At 36.7% G+C, this 16152-nt stretch overlaps 1 protein-coding gene across 1 annotated transcript; it reads right to left on the reverse strand.

Moving 5' to 3' along the window:
- Positions 1 to 5612: 5612 nt before the first annotated feature.
- On the reverse strand, positions 5613 to 6125 carry LOC124943409 (single-stranded DNA-binding protein 1-like). Its single transcript, XM_047483916.1, has one exon. It carries the CDS (start codon positions 6123 to 6125, stop codon positions 5613 to 5615), a length of 513 nt encoding a protein of 170 aa, XP_047339872.1.
- Between the last annotated feature and the right edge of the window lie 10027 nt (positions 6126 to 16152).

Consider the following 16152-nt stretch of genomic DNA (forward strand, 5'->3'; position numbering starts at 1 on the left):
ATGCTTGTCCAAATCCAGAAGCAATCTCCAGGCAGCAGGTAACTGTCAGGCATGCTTGTCCAAATCCAGAAGCAATCTCCAGGCAGCAGGTAGCTGTCAGGCATGCTTGTCCAAATCCAGAAGCAATCTCCAGGCAGCAGGTAGCTGTCAGGCGGCCGACTAAGAGCTGTCATGTGTCCAAAATGCAAACCGGCTAAGTGCATGTCTGCCATGTGTCCAACATGCAAACCGGCTAAAGCGCATGTCTGCCATGTGTCCAAATTGATCTGTCCAAGAGGGAAGGCGTGCAAGCCTCTTGATCATTACCAGGAGAGAGAAAATATGACCGTTGTGTCCTCTCAGCTATAAAAGGAAGACGAGACGTCTTCATTTAAAGTAGTGATCAAGCGAAAAATATCAATCACATCTTTTTAAGAAAATCATTAAGTTAGAGAGATAAAGTCATATATTCCAAAAACCGGTTTGCCTAAAACCGGAAGCTTTTTGTGTGTTGTTGTGTTGAGTTGTTGTATTACATCAAAGTGTGAGTTTGGTGTAACCGGCGAGTAGCGAAGTTGGGCTCGACCGGCAGTATTGTTGTAACTCTAAAGAGTTAGTGGAGATCCTTCTCATAACCTGAGAAGAAGGGGTGACGTAGGAGGGTTTGCTCCGAACATCCATAAACAAATCCTTGTCTCGTGTTCTTTCCTTTGCTTTTATTTACTTTACCTAACCTCAAACTAATCATACGCCTTAAACCGGTCACTCATATCCTTAAACCGACTCCTCATAAACTTCATCCGAATTGTATTCGTTGCTTCAGATTGAAACGGACATTTCCGCACTTGAACTCGGTTCAAGAGTCTGTGACAATCTGTGTAGTGTTAAGAGCGGTTTTAGTCTCTAACTGGACTATCACCAAAAAGTGTGTGTGTTGTAAGCGGCCACCCTTACCGAAACCGGAAACACCCCCGGTCCTCCAAGGGCGTCCCCGATCCTAACAGGTAAGATTATGTTTCGGTTTTAGTGTAAATAAGCAGGAAATGAGTAAAAAGACATGAGACAAGATTTTTTATGGATGTTCGGAGCAAACCCTCCTACGTCACCCCTTCTTCTCAGATTATGAGAAGGATCTCCACTAACTTTCAAAGTTACAACAATTATACTGCCGGTCGAGCCTAACTTGCTACTCGCCGGTTACACCAACTCACTCTTGATGTAATAAACTAACATAACACAATCAAAGCTTTCGGTAAATGATACAACAGTTTTGGATCGTGCGTGAGATTTCTTTCTCTCTCTTAAGATGTTCGTTACTTTCTGTTAATGAGGTCGCTTCGTCTTCCTTTTATAGTGAAGAGCATTCCAACGGTCACTTTCTTCTCTCACCGTGGGATTGGTCAATTCAAATTCACGCCGGTTTAGAGAGGTTGCTTGCACGTTTCAACTTCCTGACACTTGGCAAGCATGCAGATACCTTTCAGGTATAAATGACGTAGCCGGCTGGCCGATTTGGACACGTGTCAGGCATGCACCTTCCGGCTGTCTGAGTCGGATTCGCAGATCATCATTGTTTTGCTCGCATGCTTCTGATCCGGATCTTATCTTCTTTTATTTTTCCAAGACACGTCTATTTCGTCACATTACGTCATCTTTGTAGTTCGGAGTTTCCGGTTGACTCTTTCATAGTATGATCCGGCTTGGAATGTAAACTTTTTCTTTGTTAGCCGGTCTGTTGAGAATGTTGAGATATGTTGATACCGGTTTCTCTTGATCATGGATTGATCATCTGGAGCTGGATTGCTTTTATATGTTCCTCAGTCGATTTATGCAGTTCCAGCCAGTTTATACGAGTCGATCTATTCATGCACATAAGATTTAATAGTAGTTTAGTTTTATTGTCGGTTTCAAAAATTAACTTACTTAATTTTTCTATCAATTTCTCCCTTTTTGATTATTTAGAATAAATATTCAAAAATCGTAATGTATGGCCGGTTTGAAAATTAACTTACTTAATTTCTCTATCACATGTCACACGGGTGACCAGGGTTTGAATCTCACCAATCGCAAATAATAATTGGATTTTTATTATTTCAGGGAAGTTGCACATCCGGCGGAGAAAATATTGAAACTTCCACGTAGACAAGTCTGGTAGTTTGCAAGGGCGTATCCGGTATTATGTGTGTCTAGTAGTTTGCGCGTCCGGATGGTTTTTTATTTCGGCATTTAATATGGCGCGGTAGTTTTCAATGGCGTATCTGGTATTATGTGCGTCTGGTAGTTTGCGCGTTCGGCTGGTTATTTATTTCGGCATTTAATGAGGCGTATCCGGTTATTTGGACTTCGGTAGGTAATCTGTATAAGCACTTCCCAATATTTGATCAATCTCAGCCATTCGTCATGGGATTTCTGGGAAAGTAGCATATCACCAATTTGGGATGGGAAATCTGACACAGCAACAGAGACAGACCTAAATAAGGCTCCATTAATAAATTATTGGCTAATATCATAAAAGTACAGACACGATCAAATAAGTATATTTTCTTATGTACTTTTCTAGAATTCAACATCAAGTTAGGACTGGTGTCTTCTAAAATAAATATATTTGTTATATGATCGTTGTTGTTCTTTGGGTATATAAGAAGATTAAGGGAAAATGGTAAAAGACTTGATGATTTGAGCTCTCTCGCTAATTAAACTCTATAAATATATATTCAAGCTCTTTCCTTAGCATTTTCCGTGAGAGACAGTTCATATAAAGAATTGTATTAATCCTTACATCTATTTGATTGTTTGTAAGTTGAATAAATAGTATCTATTAAAAAAGCGTTGTGTACTAGAAGTTCGAAAATAGACAGTGTCTAAGTCCTGGTTGTTCGACTAGGTTTGTATACGTGTTGTAATCAAATCAAAGTCTTCTACTAAATATTCTTCTCAAGGTTAAGAAGAACATATTTCTCGAGGTCGAGAAGAAAGGGTGACGTAGGAGAGTTTACTCTGAACATCCATAAACATCTCTTGTGTCTTGTGTTCTTTACTTTCTGGATCTTCCAACCATTTATTTGTTTCTTCAAGTCAAAACAAACACTTCTGCACTTGAACTCGGTTCAAGAGTTTGTGACGACTTGCGAAGAATAGAAACAGATATTAACTTCTAACAGAGTTAATATCAAACGAAGTGTGTGTAAGCATTCACCTTTGTGAGACTCTCGTCTCCATCGTCGATCCCGATCCTAACAAGTGGTATCAAAGTAAGTTGCTTCTATTCTCAAGCATTCAAATATCATCATGTCTTTCATCAACGAGCCCCCCATGTTCTGCATTGAAGAATATGTAGATTGGAAGATTCGCATGGAGGTGCATTTGGCCTCACAAGATTACGACATGTGGTATGTTAGCACTAATGGCCCGATAAAGATTGAGAAGCTAAGATGCAAATGGACGACTGAAGATAAGAAGATGAATAACCTGGATAATGTTGCCAAAAATATTATGTACAAGTCTCTGGACAAGAATATGTTCAGTACGATCAAGTCGTGCTCCTCTGCTAAAGAAATTTGGGAGAAGTTGATCCAATTGTGTGAGGAAAAAGACCAAATAAAGGAGAACCAGAAAGAGAAGAAGGCTCTGATGGCTGCTAAAAGCAAGGGAAAATGGGCCGATAGTGATTCGGACGACTCATCATCTAGTGGCAGTGATGATAAAGTTGTTACCTACTTCACGGTTGAGAAAGAATCTAAGGTATTTGATTTCTCCTTTGAAGAATTTACAAGAGGTGACTTAACTGCTGCACTTAATGACATAGTTATTGAGTACAAGAAGTTATCAGACTTTTTCAATGAAATGAGATTGAAATATGAACCTGATAACTCTTTTTCATCTCAAACTTCTGAACCAAAAGATTTTGAAAACAAAGTGTCTGAGCTGTCATCTGAGAATAAGAAGCTCAAGGAAAAGATTCAAACACTTTCGCTGAAAATCAACGGTTGACTTATGTGGTTAGTTCCTAGACGAGGTCTTGAGATTGTAGTCAAACAGCATATAAGTATGTTGAGGCCTTCCGGATGCAAATCTGGTTTAGGATTTGACAATGTCATCCTAGACAAGTGATCTTGTGAAAAGTTAAACCCGACAAAAGACAAACTTAAGACAATAAGTTTTGTCAGGGTAGTTTAACTGATAAAGGAACTAATTCAAGCTATGATGATTTGATTTCAAAGAATGAGATGATTTATATAAATTCAATCTCAAGCTGGCATAAACCTAAGAGAAGGACAGTCAGTTGGTATGGCAAGGAAAAACATGACATTAAGTCAAGAAATATTTACCAAAAATCATCCTTTGAAGCTAAAGAATCATCATCATGAAGAGAGCAATCTACCAAATACAGTATACACACACAACGGGAAGTCCATCAAAATAATCAAAGTATAGATTACTAAGGGACTAATAAGCCACGGATCCAAAGAAAAATGGGTACCAGATTTGTTGTTGTCTATGAATGGAGATAAAGCAGGACTGCAGCGTGGAAGTTATGCAAGATATCTGAACAGCAGGTTGTTGACAAACATAGCATATGAAGACAACGAGCATGAAGTTGTTAACATCCTCACGAAACCACTTCTCAAGTCTAAATTTTCTTACCTTAGAAATATTTTAGAATTGTTATATTAAAATAATGCATAAACTATTTTAATTATAAACTCGCCTGTTTTTGATAATTTAGTTTAAATAATCAAAAAAGAGAAATTATTATATTAAACTAGCTAATTAACTTAGGATAATTAGCCAACGATTATAATCAAAAAGGTAGAAATCGTTAGATTTTAATTTATGAAATGGTTTTGATAATGAATGGATAAAACTAAGTTCAAATATATATTTAAGTTAAATTATTTATATATATATATATAATTTCTAAGTCATATCAAGTATATTAATATATTTAAAGATAACAATAAGGTGTTATAGTACAGTTGTAAGTACTCTTACCTGTCACATGGGTGATTAAGGTTTGAATCTCACCAAGTTCAAATAATAATTAAAGTTTTATTATTTTAGGGAAATTGTGCATCCGGTTGAGAAAATATTGAAATTGTCACGTAAGCAAATCCGGTAGTTTGCAACGTATATGTTAGAATGCACGTCTAACTACGTATCTGTTAGACTTTACGTCTAACTCTATGTGTCTAATAGCCAATTAGTCTAATGAACCTCATTTAGACTTAGTCTAATAAAACATGTTTTCGATACACCTGCACCAAAAACAATTAGACGGCTTAGTTTAAGTTTTATACCAACTCATCATCAAAATTTCATTAGTCATAATACTTTGACCTTTAGTCAAAATAATTTGACCCAACAATTTCCCCCTTTTTGATGATGATGTTAAAAATTTGAACAATTTAAGAGATAAACATCCATCCAATAGAAGAAAGAGTCAAACTTGTTCACCAGTCTTACAGAAATAAGTTCCAAAAACCAATATTCAGAATCAAAGTTTAAAGAACCAAGTTCACAAACTAACAGAAGATAGTTTAGGAGAAAAGAGATTATTGATCTTCCCTTTTCATGAGTGGGTCGATTGGGTAGCGAGATCCTTGACAGCTGAATTCTTCACCAGTCATAAGGTTTCAAAACGGAGGGAGAGAACGGCCACCACGACCACTTCCACCACTTCTACCACCACGATCACCTCCACTACTTCTACCACCACGATCACCGATGCGACCTCCGCCTCTTTTGATTGGCCTATCGCTATCATCACCGGTTGGCTTTCGCTTTGATCTAGTGTCTGTTGAAACACCACCGCCTCTTCTGCCGCTATTGTCATCGCCTTGAGTAATGAGATTCTTCTCTTTCTCGGCAGCAGCCTTAGCATCTTCTTCAGCCTGAATATTCCTTGCAAAGGAATCGGCCTGTTCCAACCTCTCAGCATCAGCTCTGCTCATATTGCCTTGAATTTTAACCATCTGATTTCGAAGCAAACTAATTTCATCTATAACTTCATTATGGAGTTCAACGGCATTTTCCCTTTCACAGTCGATCAAATCGCTTTTTCGTCTGAAGAAGTTCTTTTCAAATTTGGTGTATGTCTTATTGAGGGTATTAATCTCGTATGTGTTCCTCTTCAATGTTTTCTCCATCTCATTATGGGTTTTAAGAAGATCGGCAAATTCCTTCTTGTTTGCTTTCTAAGTCTTCATAATCTTTACCATATTGGATTGCATTTCAGCCATATTCTTCTGAAGATTGCCCATTAATGCTGTCATAGACTTCATAAGCTTCGTACCACCATCAGATGATCCTTCATTAGATGAAATCTCTTGAGAATCTGCTGGAGTGGTCTAAATGGGACTAATATGGGTGTGAACTTGCATGGACTGCTCAGGTCCATCCTTCTCTAAATCACTTTCAAACTTTCCTTCTTCTTTATCATCAACAAAATCTTCACGTACCATGTGAACCAGATCGGGCGACCCGTCTGAATGATGAGGAAGGTTGACAACATCATCATGAATATTGGCAGCATTGATATCAGGAAATGGTCGAGGCTTGGGAGAACCGGGAATAAAACATTGAGATAGAGGAAGCTCTTCTGAAGATTCTTTATTTTTATCATGTTTCCCCTCAGATGAGGAACTCTTCTTTGATTCCTTGTCATTTGAGGGTTCCCCCTCAGATCGAGCTTCATCAGGCTGACTAACTTCGGCCTCCTTTTCTGGAGAAGCCTCTGCTTCGAGAATAGGGGACTCCAACACTTCCTTTTCCTTGGTAACAAAAGCTTGAACAGATTCCTTAACCGCTTCTTCTTCTTCAATAATGGGATTGGATTGAATGGGTTCCACAATTTGCTCAATTCTGGGTTGGGCCATTAGACGTTTTTCTTCAGCTGAAAAACTTCCCAATTCTATAAGAAGAGCAGCGGCTTCCTCATCTTCAGCAACATCACAATCATCGGACAGATCCATAAGTTCATCTTCATCTGAGGAACTTCCAAATGGACTAACCCCGGAGCAATTTCTCCATGAACGTACCTGACAAGGATAGAAATGTAATCTTGCATAATCTCGTCTAGTCCTTTCAGAGTTTTCTCCTCTGCCTTAGAATTCCTCTCAAGAGGATTGAAATTGTCTCTTCTGGCTTGAAGAATCGGAAAGAGAGCTCCTCCTCTCAAATTTTCTTCAACTAGCTCTTTTCTCTTAAGAGCTTTATAAACTTCCGATGTCTTAGCCCATTTCAGGACTCTCTTTTCAGTGTTGACTAGCTACAACCATTGACTACTTATGTCTTTACCCTTGATGACCTCATCATACTTAACAGACATTTTGTTCAAGACCCAAGTATCAAAGATCTCAATCTTTTCAGCAGCATTTACATTGGACTGATCCATCATAAGATTGACAATGCAGGTTGCTTTAGAAACCTCCTCATTAGAATCGGTTGTAACATCCTTCCATTTTCTAATAACCTCAATCGGCTTTGGAGTAGGCTTCGGTTCCCCGATTCCAGCAGTTTTTCTTGTGGAACGCATTAACTCAGGAGCAGAAAGGGGTCTAGCAAAGAGTCCTGGCGTGGGTTTTGACTGAACAAGCTTTCTAGTCACTACGGACTTTGTTGGGATAGAATTGGAAATAGGGGGCTCTTCGACTGGCATAGAAAGGGCCTTTTCAGATGCATTACCAGCAGCAAGGGTAAGAACTACACCTTGTTCTAGTTCAAAAGAAACTATAGCTTCAGCTGCTACAAACTCGGGTTCACGGACAGGAGATGGATTCCAGTTATGATTATCAATGTTTGGACCAACTGGCTCAATAGTTGGCCCGACAGCAGGTTCCACAACAGGAATAAAAACAGATATATCTTGTTCCACCACAGAAACATTAAATTTAGGCACTTTGGCATGAGATTGAGATGGGGTTACCTTAGACGATACTTTCACAAACTTAGATGTTATGGGCTCCTTTGATTTATCTCCTCTTGAAGCGGAGGACTTAGCAGGTTTTCTTAACTGACTCGCGGTTGGGGACAGGGGAGACATTGGGACAGCAGCAAGTTCAAATGGACCTTGCTTAACTCGGGAATCAACTATTCCAGAGTCCTTCTTCGAAGAGCTTTTCAGACTAGTGGAACTATCCTCTGATTCATTGATTGTTCTCGTTCTCTTAGCTCCTATCGACAGAATAGAAGCCACTGGTTGCTTGGAACGAGTAACATACCTTCCTCCTGTCTATTGGCTTGATGCTCCAGACAACGATTCCTTGTTGTTCTTCATTCGGACAAGGGTGTTGGCAACAGTGAACACGTTATACACTCGGGTAGAATTGATCGGCTTAGAATCCCCCATGGGGACCCCAAATGTTCCAGCAGACGGCAGAGTTGAGCAGAAAAACTCACACTTTCCTTTTTCTCCTTATTAATCGTTGCGCACATGTTTATGAACAAGGTTGAGGACCATTTGACCTGAATCCCTTTAGAAATAGTCGTCATATAGTCAAAACGGTCTTGACTATAGAGATGGAAAGAGCCTGTCTTCCCTTGAAGCGCTTTAGCAACCACATCATTAGCAAAATAAAGTGGGGTTTGAGAGCTTTCTTACTCCCGTTTAATCGAATCTCCGAGCCGTCGGCTAAGAAAACTGTCTTCATTTCTGTCGTGACTTCAGATGGCAGAGAATGATTGAACGTGTGCCCCTCCTATGGAAGTTCAAAGAATTCCTCGTAGGATGCTTCGTTGAAAGATATTTCAGTATCATTCACCGTTGCAATAATAGAATCGCCAATCATCGTCGCCAATCATCGTCGCCGATTTGAAAAACTCCATAACTTCTTTTTCGTGGAATATGAACGGCCCTCCGAGGTACTTTCCGAGACCGGAATATTCAAGGGATCGGAACATGTCGACCACATCTAGCTGATCAAACGTATAGACAGAAGGGAAGTCGACCTACAGAGTACAATGACCAAGTGTGATTCTCTTGTTGCCCATTTTGAAAGAATACGAACAGACACAAGATGAACAAGGGTTTCTTAAAGAGAAATCGAACAAATCTAGGGTTCTTAAGAGATTTTGAGAGAAAAAAAGCTTTTTCAATTTCATGCAGAATGTCCTTATATAGAATCCCAAGAGTCGCATGGGATAACCATCATATTTCCTGGGTAGGACCCATTCATTAAAATTAGACGTCCTTTCCAAGCAGTCATCATTATTCTAAGGATATATTAGTCATTCTCTCTTAACTTGAAAGACGTGTGTCTTCATGTTATTCAGGGATGACTATGTTTATGTTTGAGCGGGAAAAATTAGACATCACAGCACGTGGGACAGCTGTCCTTGATTAGTCTAATACACACGTAGTTAGACATTTTTCTTACTATACCAATCTATGAAAACTAAACGTCTATTAGACGCATGGGTCTATTAAACGCAAGTGTCTAATTACGTGTCTCATAAACGTCTAACGCCTATTAGACGTCGATGTCTAATTATGCATGAACAGCACGTATTAGACGTGTGTTTGGTTAGACATGAGCATCCACTTGCTCTTATCATAAAAACGTCTAACGTCTATTAGACGTATACGTCTAACCACGCAGGTTATTAACCAAGACACATAGACTAATAGACCTCGTGTGTCTTGGTAAAAATACGTCTAAGTACATGCTATTTCTCTTAGATGACCTCGTCTAATAGACCGATTAAGGCATTTTGTCTGCGTGTGTCTTTGTTTTCATAATAAATTTTCCCTCTTATTTTGTGCAAGAAAAAAATGAATAAACAAATATTTTGAGGTCCTTAAGAACAAAAAAATATTTTTAAAACATAAAAAACACTTAGTCCTCTAGAATGGAAAATGCCATTGTTGGTCTCCTAAAATGTATACTCAGAAGAGTATGCTCCATGCTTCCTTCCTGAAGCTCTTCAGTATCACCTAGACAAGAAAATATTTACAAACTTTGGTACCCACATTCAATTGGGTCCTCGATCAATCAATCCCTTAGGAATTCATATTTGAGTTATTCTGATGGATTTCCCATTTTGTGTTGTGATTAATTCGTATGATTTTAACTTAGCTGACGCCTTTCTGCTAGCCACTGATCCTTTAGTTTTTGAAGATGATTTTCTCTTAAAACTCCTTGACTTTGATTCAGGTTTTAGATTGCCAGACTTTCTGGCTGCATCTAACTTATTTTCAACCAACTAACAATCAGCGGAACATAAGTTATTTCATTCTTCAACGCTACCTCTTCATGAATCGGATCAGATTCAGTATCAGTCACACTCCCTTTGATAAAACTTATTGACTTAAGCTTGTCAGTTGCTGAGTTTGACTTTTTGCAGGACTGGTTTGGGTCATTGCCATCAAATCCTAAACCGGATCTAGATCCAGCAAGTTTCAACAGACTAATCTGATATTTGACAGCTTCTCTAGACCTCGTCCAAGCACTAACAATATAGTTTAACCTTTTGTTTTCAGAAGAAAGAGTTTGAATCTGTTCCTTGAGCATCTCATTCTCGGATGATATCTCTACTACTTTCTTTTCAAAAACATTTGATTCTTGAGTATGAGATAAAATCGGTTGAGACACCTTAGATGAAGATTTTGTTTTATTTAGGGATTTTTGCTAGCTTTCTGTACTCTATGACCATGTCATTTAGTGCAGCTACCAGTTGTTCCCTTGAAAACTTTTCAGAGGAGAAGTCAAATACCTCAGTTTCATGGGTTTCTTCTTCTCTTGCCATGAAAAAATCGCCTCGTCTTCATCACTATCGCTGGATGAGAAGTAAGAATCACAATAGTTTTGTCTGTTCTTCCCGTCCCCTTCCATAAGAGCCTTCAGCTCCTTTTCATTGTCATTTTTCTTCTCTTCACTCTTAGGCTTCCGACATTCTAATTGGTAATGACCTAAAATGCCACAGTTATAACACTTAACATTAGCTTTGGATTTCTTATTATCACTAGAGTTTGAAGAGCTTGAGTTAGAGTTACTCTTCTTAATGAAGTCGCCAAACTTCTTTACAAAGAGAGACATAGCATCGCTGCTAAGTTGTTGAGCTGTTGTCTGCACATCGCGAGTGGCAGGAAGCTCTTCAGTGGTCACCAAAGCTTTGTCAATGATAATGGATGTGAAATGATCTTCTTCAATCCTTGAGTTCAACTCGAACTCATGGGCCTTGAGATCAGTAAACAAATCAAAGAGCGAGATCTTGTTGAGGTCTTTGGATTTCCTCATGGCCATCGTCTTTATATCCCATTCCCTTGGAAGAGTACACATGACCTTGATAGTAACCTCCATGTTGCTATATGTCTTACCGAGAATAGATAGAGAGGAAATAACTTGGTTGAACCTTGTGTCAAACTCGTTCATCGTTTCTTCGGGACGCATTTTAAAACTGTCAAACTATTGAGTGGTAACCATAATCTTATTTTCTTTTGTTTGCTCATTTCCCTCGCACAGTTGGGTAAGTCTGTCCCAGATCTCCTTGGCAGTATCAAACTCGATGATGTGGTTGAACATATTGTCATCAAGAGATCTGTATAAGACATCTAAAGACATGTTGTTGAGATTGTTCTTCCTCTTGTCTTCACTGGTCCATTCGGATTTCTCCTTATCGATCTTGATGGGACCATCTATGATAACACTCCACAAATCATCATGAAGAGAAGAAAGATGAGCACGAACTCTCTTCTTCCACACGATATAGTTTTCTCTTGAGAATGTGGGGATTGCGGTATCACTAGAATCTTTGGTTATGGTTGACATTTTTAGTGAAAGCTTGAGAAAAAACAGGGCTTTAATACCAATTAATAGGATCGGCATAATCGATAGAGACGGGGGTCTGGCTATTGATGACGGTTTCGGATAAACGATTTGATAGAAATCATGTTAGGGATTTAATTCACTTTCTATTCTTCACAAACCCTTGTAGACTCTTGAACGATTCAAGTGCGGAAACGTTTGCTCAGGTTTGAAGCTAAGAACCAAAAAATGAGAAGATGGCAGAAAGTAAATGACACAGCAGTTTGTTTATGGATGTTCGGAGCAAAACACTCATACGTCACCCCTTCTTCCAACCACCGGAAGGATTCACTATACGTTTCATAGAATCAAATACAGTTGCACGGCTAGCTCATTGTTGAACAAAACAGACTCTGTTCAACTTACAGTATATTGAAGAATATCACTCAGCTAGATAATACTTTGATTATATCTCTATCTTGATATACACACATTAAAGCAAGAAATCAATTCATGAGTAAGTTCAGTAGTTCGTTCGTATGCGTATTTCTCAATGTACAGCAACTGACTTCTTCTTTCGTTATCCTTGAAGATCTTTAAATAGAGAGCAGGAACCAAAAGTCGAATCTTCTGTAATGACACGTGGCGAACTTCCATTAGAACGCCTCCATAGTACACAGGTACAACAGACACTAAGCACCAGGATCGTGGTCGTACCAATATGGTAGTGCGCCGAATATTCTAATAGGATTGTCCTGCAAAAAACAAGTAATGGGAAGAATATTTGCTTATGTGACATTATTTAATTGGTTGTAACTGGCTATCGTACTGATCTACACTGAAAAGTGGAGCAAGATTAGCATACAGCTAGTTGATCGTGGGTAGACGGATGCTAGCTTTAAACAACTGCTTAAGCATGGCATTAAACGTTTTTTACTTAGACTGACAAGTCTAATGAAGTTAGACGCCCACGTCTAATAGCAGGATCCATTACACCACCTGGTCTAATGGGATTAGACGACACGTCTAACTACGTTTCCCTTCAGACTAATCTAAAGGAGTTAGACTGCACGTCTAACTCTCATCTATTAGACGGCACATCTAATTACGTTTCCCTTCAGACTAATCTGAAGGAGTTAGACTGTACGTCTAACTCTCATCTATTAGACGACACGTCTAACTACGTTTCCCTTCAAACTAATCTAAAGGAGTTAGATTGCACGTCTAACTCTCATCTGTTAGACGGCACATCTAACTACGTTTCCCTTCAGACTAATCTGAAGGAGTTAGACTGCACGTCTAACTCTCATCTGTTAGACGACACGTCTAACTACGTTTCCCTTCAAACTAATCTAAAGGAGTTAGACTACACGTCTAACTCTCATCTGTTAGATGGCACTTCTAACTACGTATCTGTTAGACTGCACGTCTAACTACGTATTTGTTAGACATCACGTCTAACTACGTATCTGTTAGACTATACGTCTAACTACGTATATGTTAAACTGCACGTCTAACTACGTATATGTTAGACTGCACGTCTAACTACGTATCTGTTAGGATACACGTCTAACTATGTCTGTTAGACTGCACGTCTAACTACGTATCTGTTAGACTACACGTCTAACTACGTATCTCTTAGACTGCACGTCTAACTAAGTATTTGTTAGACTACACGTCTAACTATGTATCTGTTAGACTGCACGTATAAATCTATGTGTCTAATAGCAAATCAGTCTAATGAACCTCATTCAGACTTAGTCTAATATAACATGTTTTCGATACACCTGCACCAAAAACAATTAGACGGCTTAGTTTAAGTTTTATACCAACTCATTATCAAAATTTCATTAGTTAGAATACTTTGACCCTTAGTCAAAATAATTTGACCCAACATATTAGTATATGTTTCTATTCCTCACAAATCCTCCAAACTTTTGAAACAGATTCAAGTGCGGAAGTGTTCGTTGGATTTGAAGCTTTAGACAACTAAATGTAAATGGCAGAAAGTAAGAACACTAAGAGTTTTATAGATATTCAGAGATAAAACTCTTACGTCACCTCTTCTTCCACAACCGGAAGGATATCCACTAAATACTTTGAAAAAAATATAGCTCACTGATCTATCTATCTCTCTGTTGAACAAAACAACCTTTTAAAGTTAATTAAACTATGTCTTTCTTAATTAACTCTCTTTTTTCTTGTTTTAATTTTTTCCAACATCCGTTATATGATCGTTGTTGTGCTTTGGATATATAAAAAGATTAAGGGAAATAGTAGAAGACTTGATGATCTAGGCTCTCTTGCTAATTAAACTCTCTACAAATATATATATTCAAGCTCTTGTCTTAGCGTTTTCCGTGAGAGACAGTTCATACAAAGTATTGTATTAATCCTTACATATGTGTGATTGTTTGTAAGTTGAATAGATTGTATCTATTCAACAAGTGTTGTGTACTAGGAGTTCGAAAACAGGCAGCGTCTAAGTTCTGGTTGTCCGACTGGGTTTGTATACGTATTGTAATCAAACCAAAGTCTTCTAGTGAATATTCTTCTCAAGGTTGAGAAAAATATCCTTCTCGAGGTTGAGAAGAAGAGGTGACGTAGGAGAGTTTACTCCGAACATCCATAAACATCTCTTGTGTCTTGTGTTTTTTACTTTCTAAATCTTTCAACCATTTATTTGTTGCTTCAAGTTGAAACAAACACTTCCTCACTTGAACTCGGTTCAAGAGTTTGTGGTGACTTGCGAAGAATAGAAATCGATATTAACTTCTAACAGAGTTAATATCAAATGAAGTGTGTGTATGCGTTCAACTTTGTGAGACTCTGTCTCCATCGTCGATCCCGATCCTAGCACAAATTATTATCAATATTTGAATATATATATATATATATATATATATATATATATATATATATATTATTAACTAATTTATATAATATAATAAATATTCACTTAATCATTTTCATAAATATTTACTATAACTAATTAATTAAAATATCTCAACCATAACAATTACATAATTTAATAATTGATAAAAATGATTAGAATCATTTTTTTTTAATTGTTAGTAATTTTATTAAGAACATTGTTGGTTTCATGTTGTATGACATTCATTGTTTATACTCTCACCATTTATAATCCTTCCGTGAAATATTTATTTAAGTTCTAATATGTTGTCTTTTGACTAGTTTATTTATTTTTCTCAAATTTCTATGAAGAATATGATAATCATATTTCTCACCATCAAGTATGGTTGGGAAAATCTAATATAATTAGTTATATATATTAAAATATAAAATAAATAATATTTTTAATATATAAATATGTATGTATTAAATTATAAATAATTTAATTTATTAATAACTTAAATATATAATATAAATAATTAAATTTATAATGTATTTTATAATAATTTATAATATTAAAAAAATATTAAAATATAGATAGATAAATTGAATTAAAATAATAAACTAAGTAAGTTTGTAATATAGAAAATAAATTAATTTGAGAAATTGAGTTCCAAAAAAAGTTATATTAAAACCATCCCATCTCATATTCCATATTTTTTGACATTGCCACAAATTTTCTCAAATAACTTTGATTCCATATTTTGATATTGCCAAAATTTTCTCAAATAACTTAATACTTGTTATTTAACTTTTTTTTAATACAGGAAGATAACGCTGTATTATTTAAATATTTATTAATAATTATCTTTTATTTATTTTAACACCATGTCAACTTTTCAATCCTACAAACAAATGTTTGGAGATGATTTTTACATTTCTGACCAGTTGCATGTATAATTAGGGTTTAGTTTTTTACTACTATATTCATACATAAATAATGAAGCAATTGGGAGTTTCTTTCCCATGGCTAGAATCCAAGATAACAAATCCTGCCAAATTTATAGTGAGCTAGGAGAAGAAAGAACATATTCGGTAGGTAAGAATGAAGGAGTATTTTCAATATAGATGACATAAATAGTTAATTTCTCATTATGAACAGATAATTCATTTACGTTTTTAGCTTTTATTAAGAATGTTACGACTACAAAATCATTTTAGGCCAGTCTAAAATAATTTCTTAAACTCGTGATTTTTTTTCTCGTTTTTTGGGTTTTTTTAATGAAATTGCGTTAATTCCTTTTTCCAAAAAAAAAAAAAAAAGATAAGAGACCTCTCAACCAATAGAATGAAGCATTATAGTTCAACCAAGTTATAAAGAAAATCAAGTAATAATAAAAGTCTGAGATTAATAGACTAATTTAAGAGAAGGAACAAAAGCTATCATAATAATTGTGCTTAAACAATTCATTTTTTTTTTTCTTGAACATTTTTCCAAAGCAAAAAGAATAATATAACGTACATTTCTTAAATATAATAAGGTGACTGTTTCTTATATATTAAAAAGGAAAATGAAATA

This window comes from Impatiens glandulifera, chromosome 6, assembly GCF_907164915.1.
Source record: "Impatiens glandulifera chromosome 6, dImpGla2.1, whole genome shotgun sequence".
NCBI lineage: Eukaryota > Viridiplantae > Streptophyta > Magnoliopsida > Ericales > Balsaminaceae > Impatiens > Impatiens glandulifera.

Excerpts from the sequence above, each read along its gene's own strand:
- LOC124943409 (XM_047483916.1), bottom strand. The coding sequence starts at position 6,125 with ATGGAGAAAACATTGAAGAGGAACACATACGAGATTAATACCCTCAAT.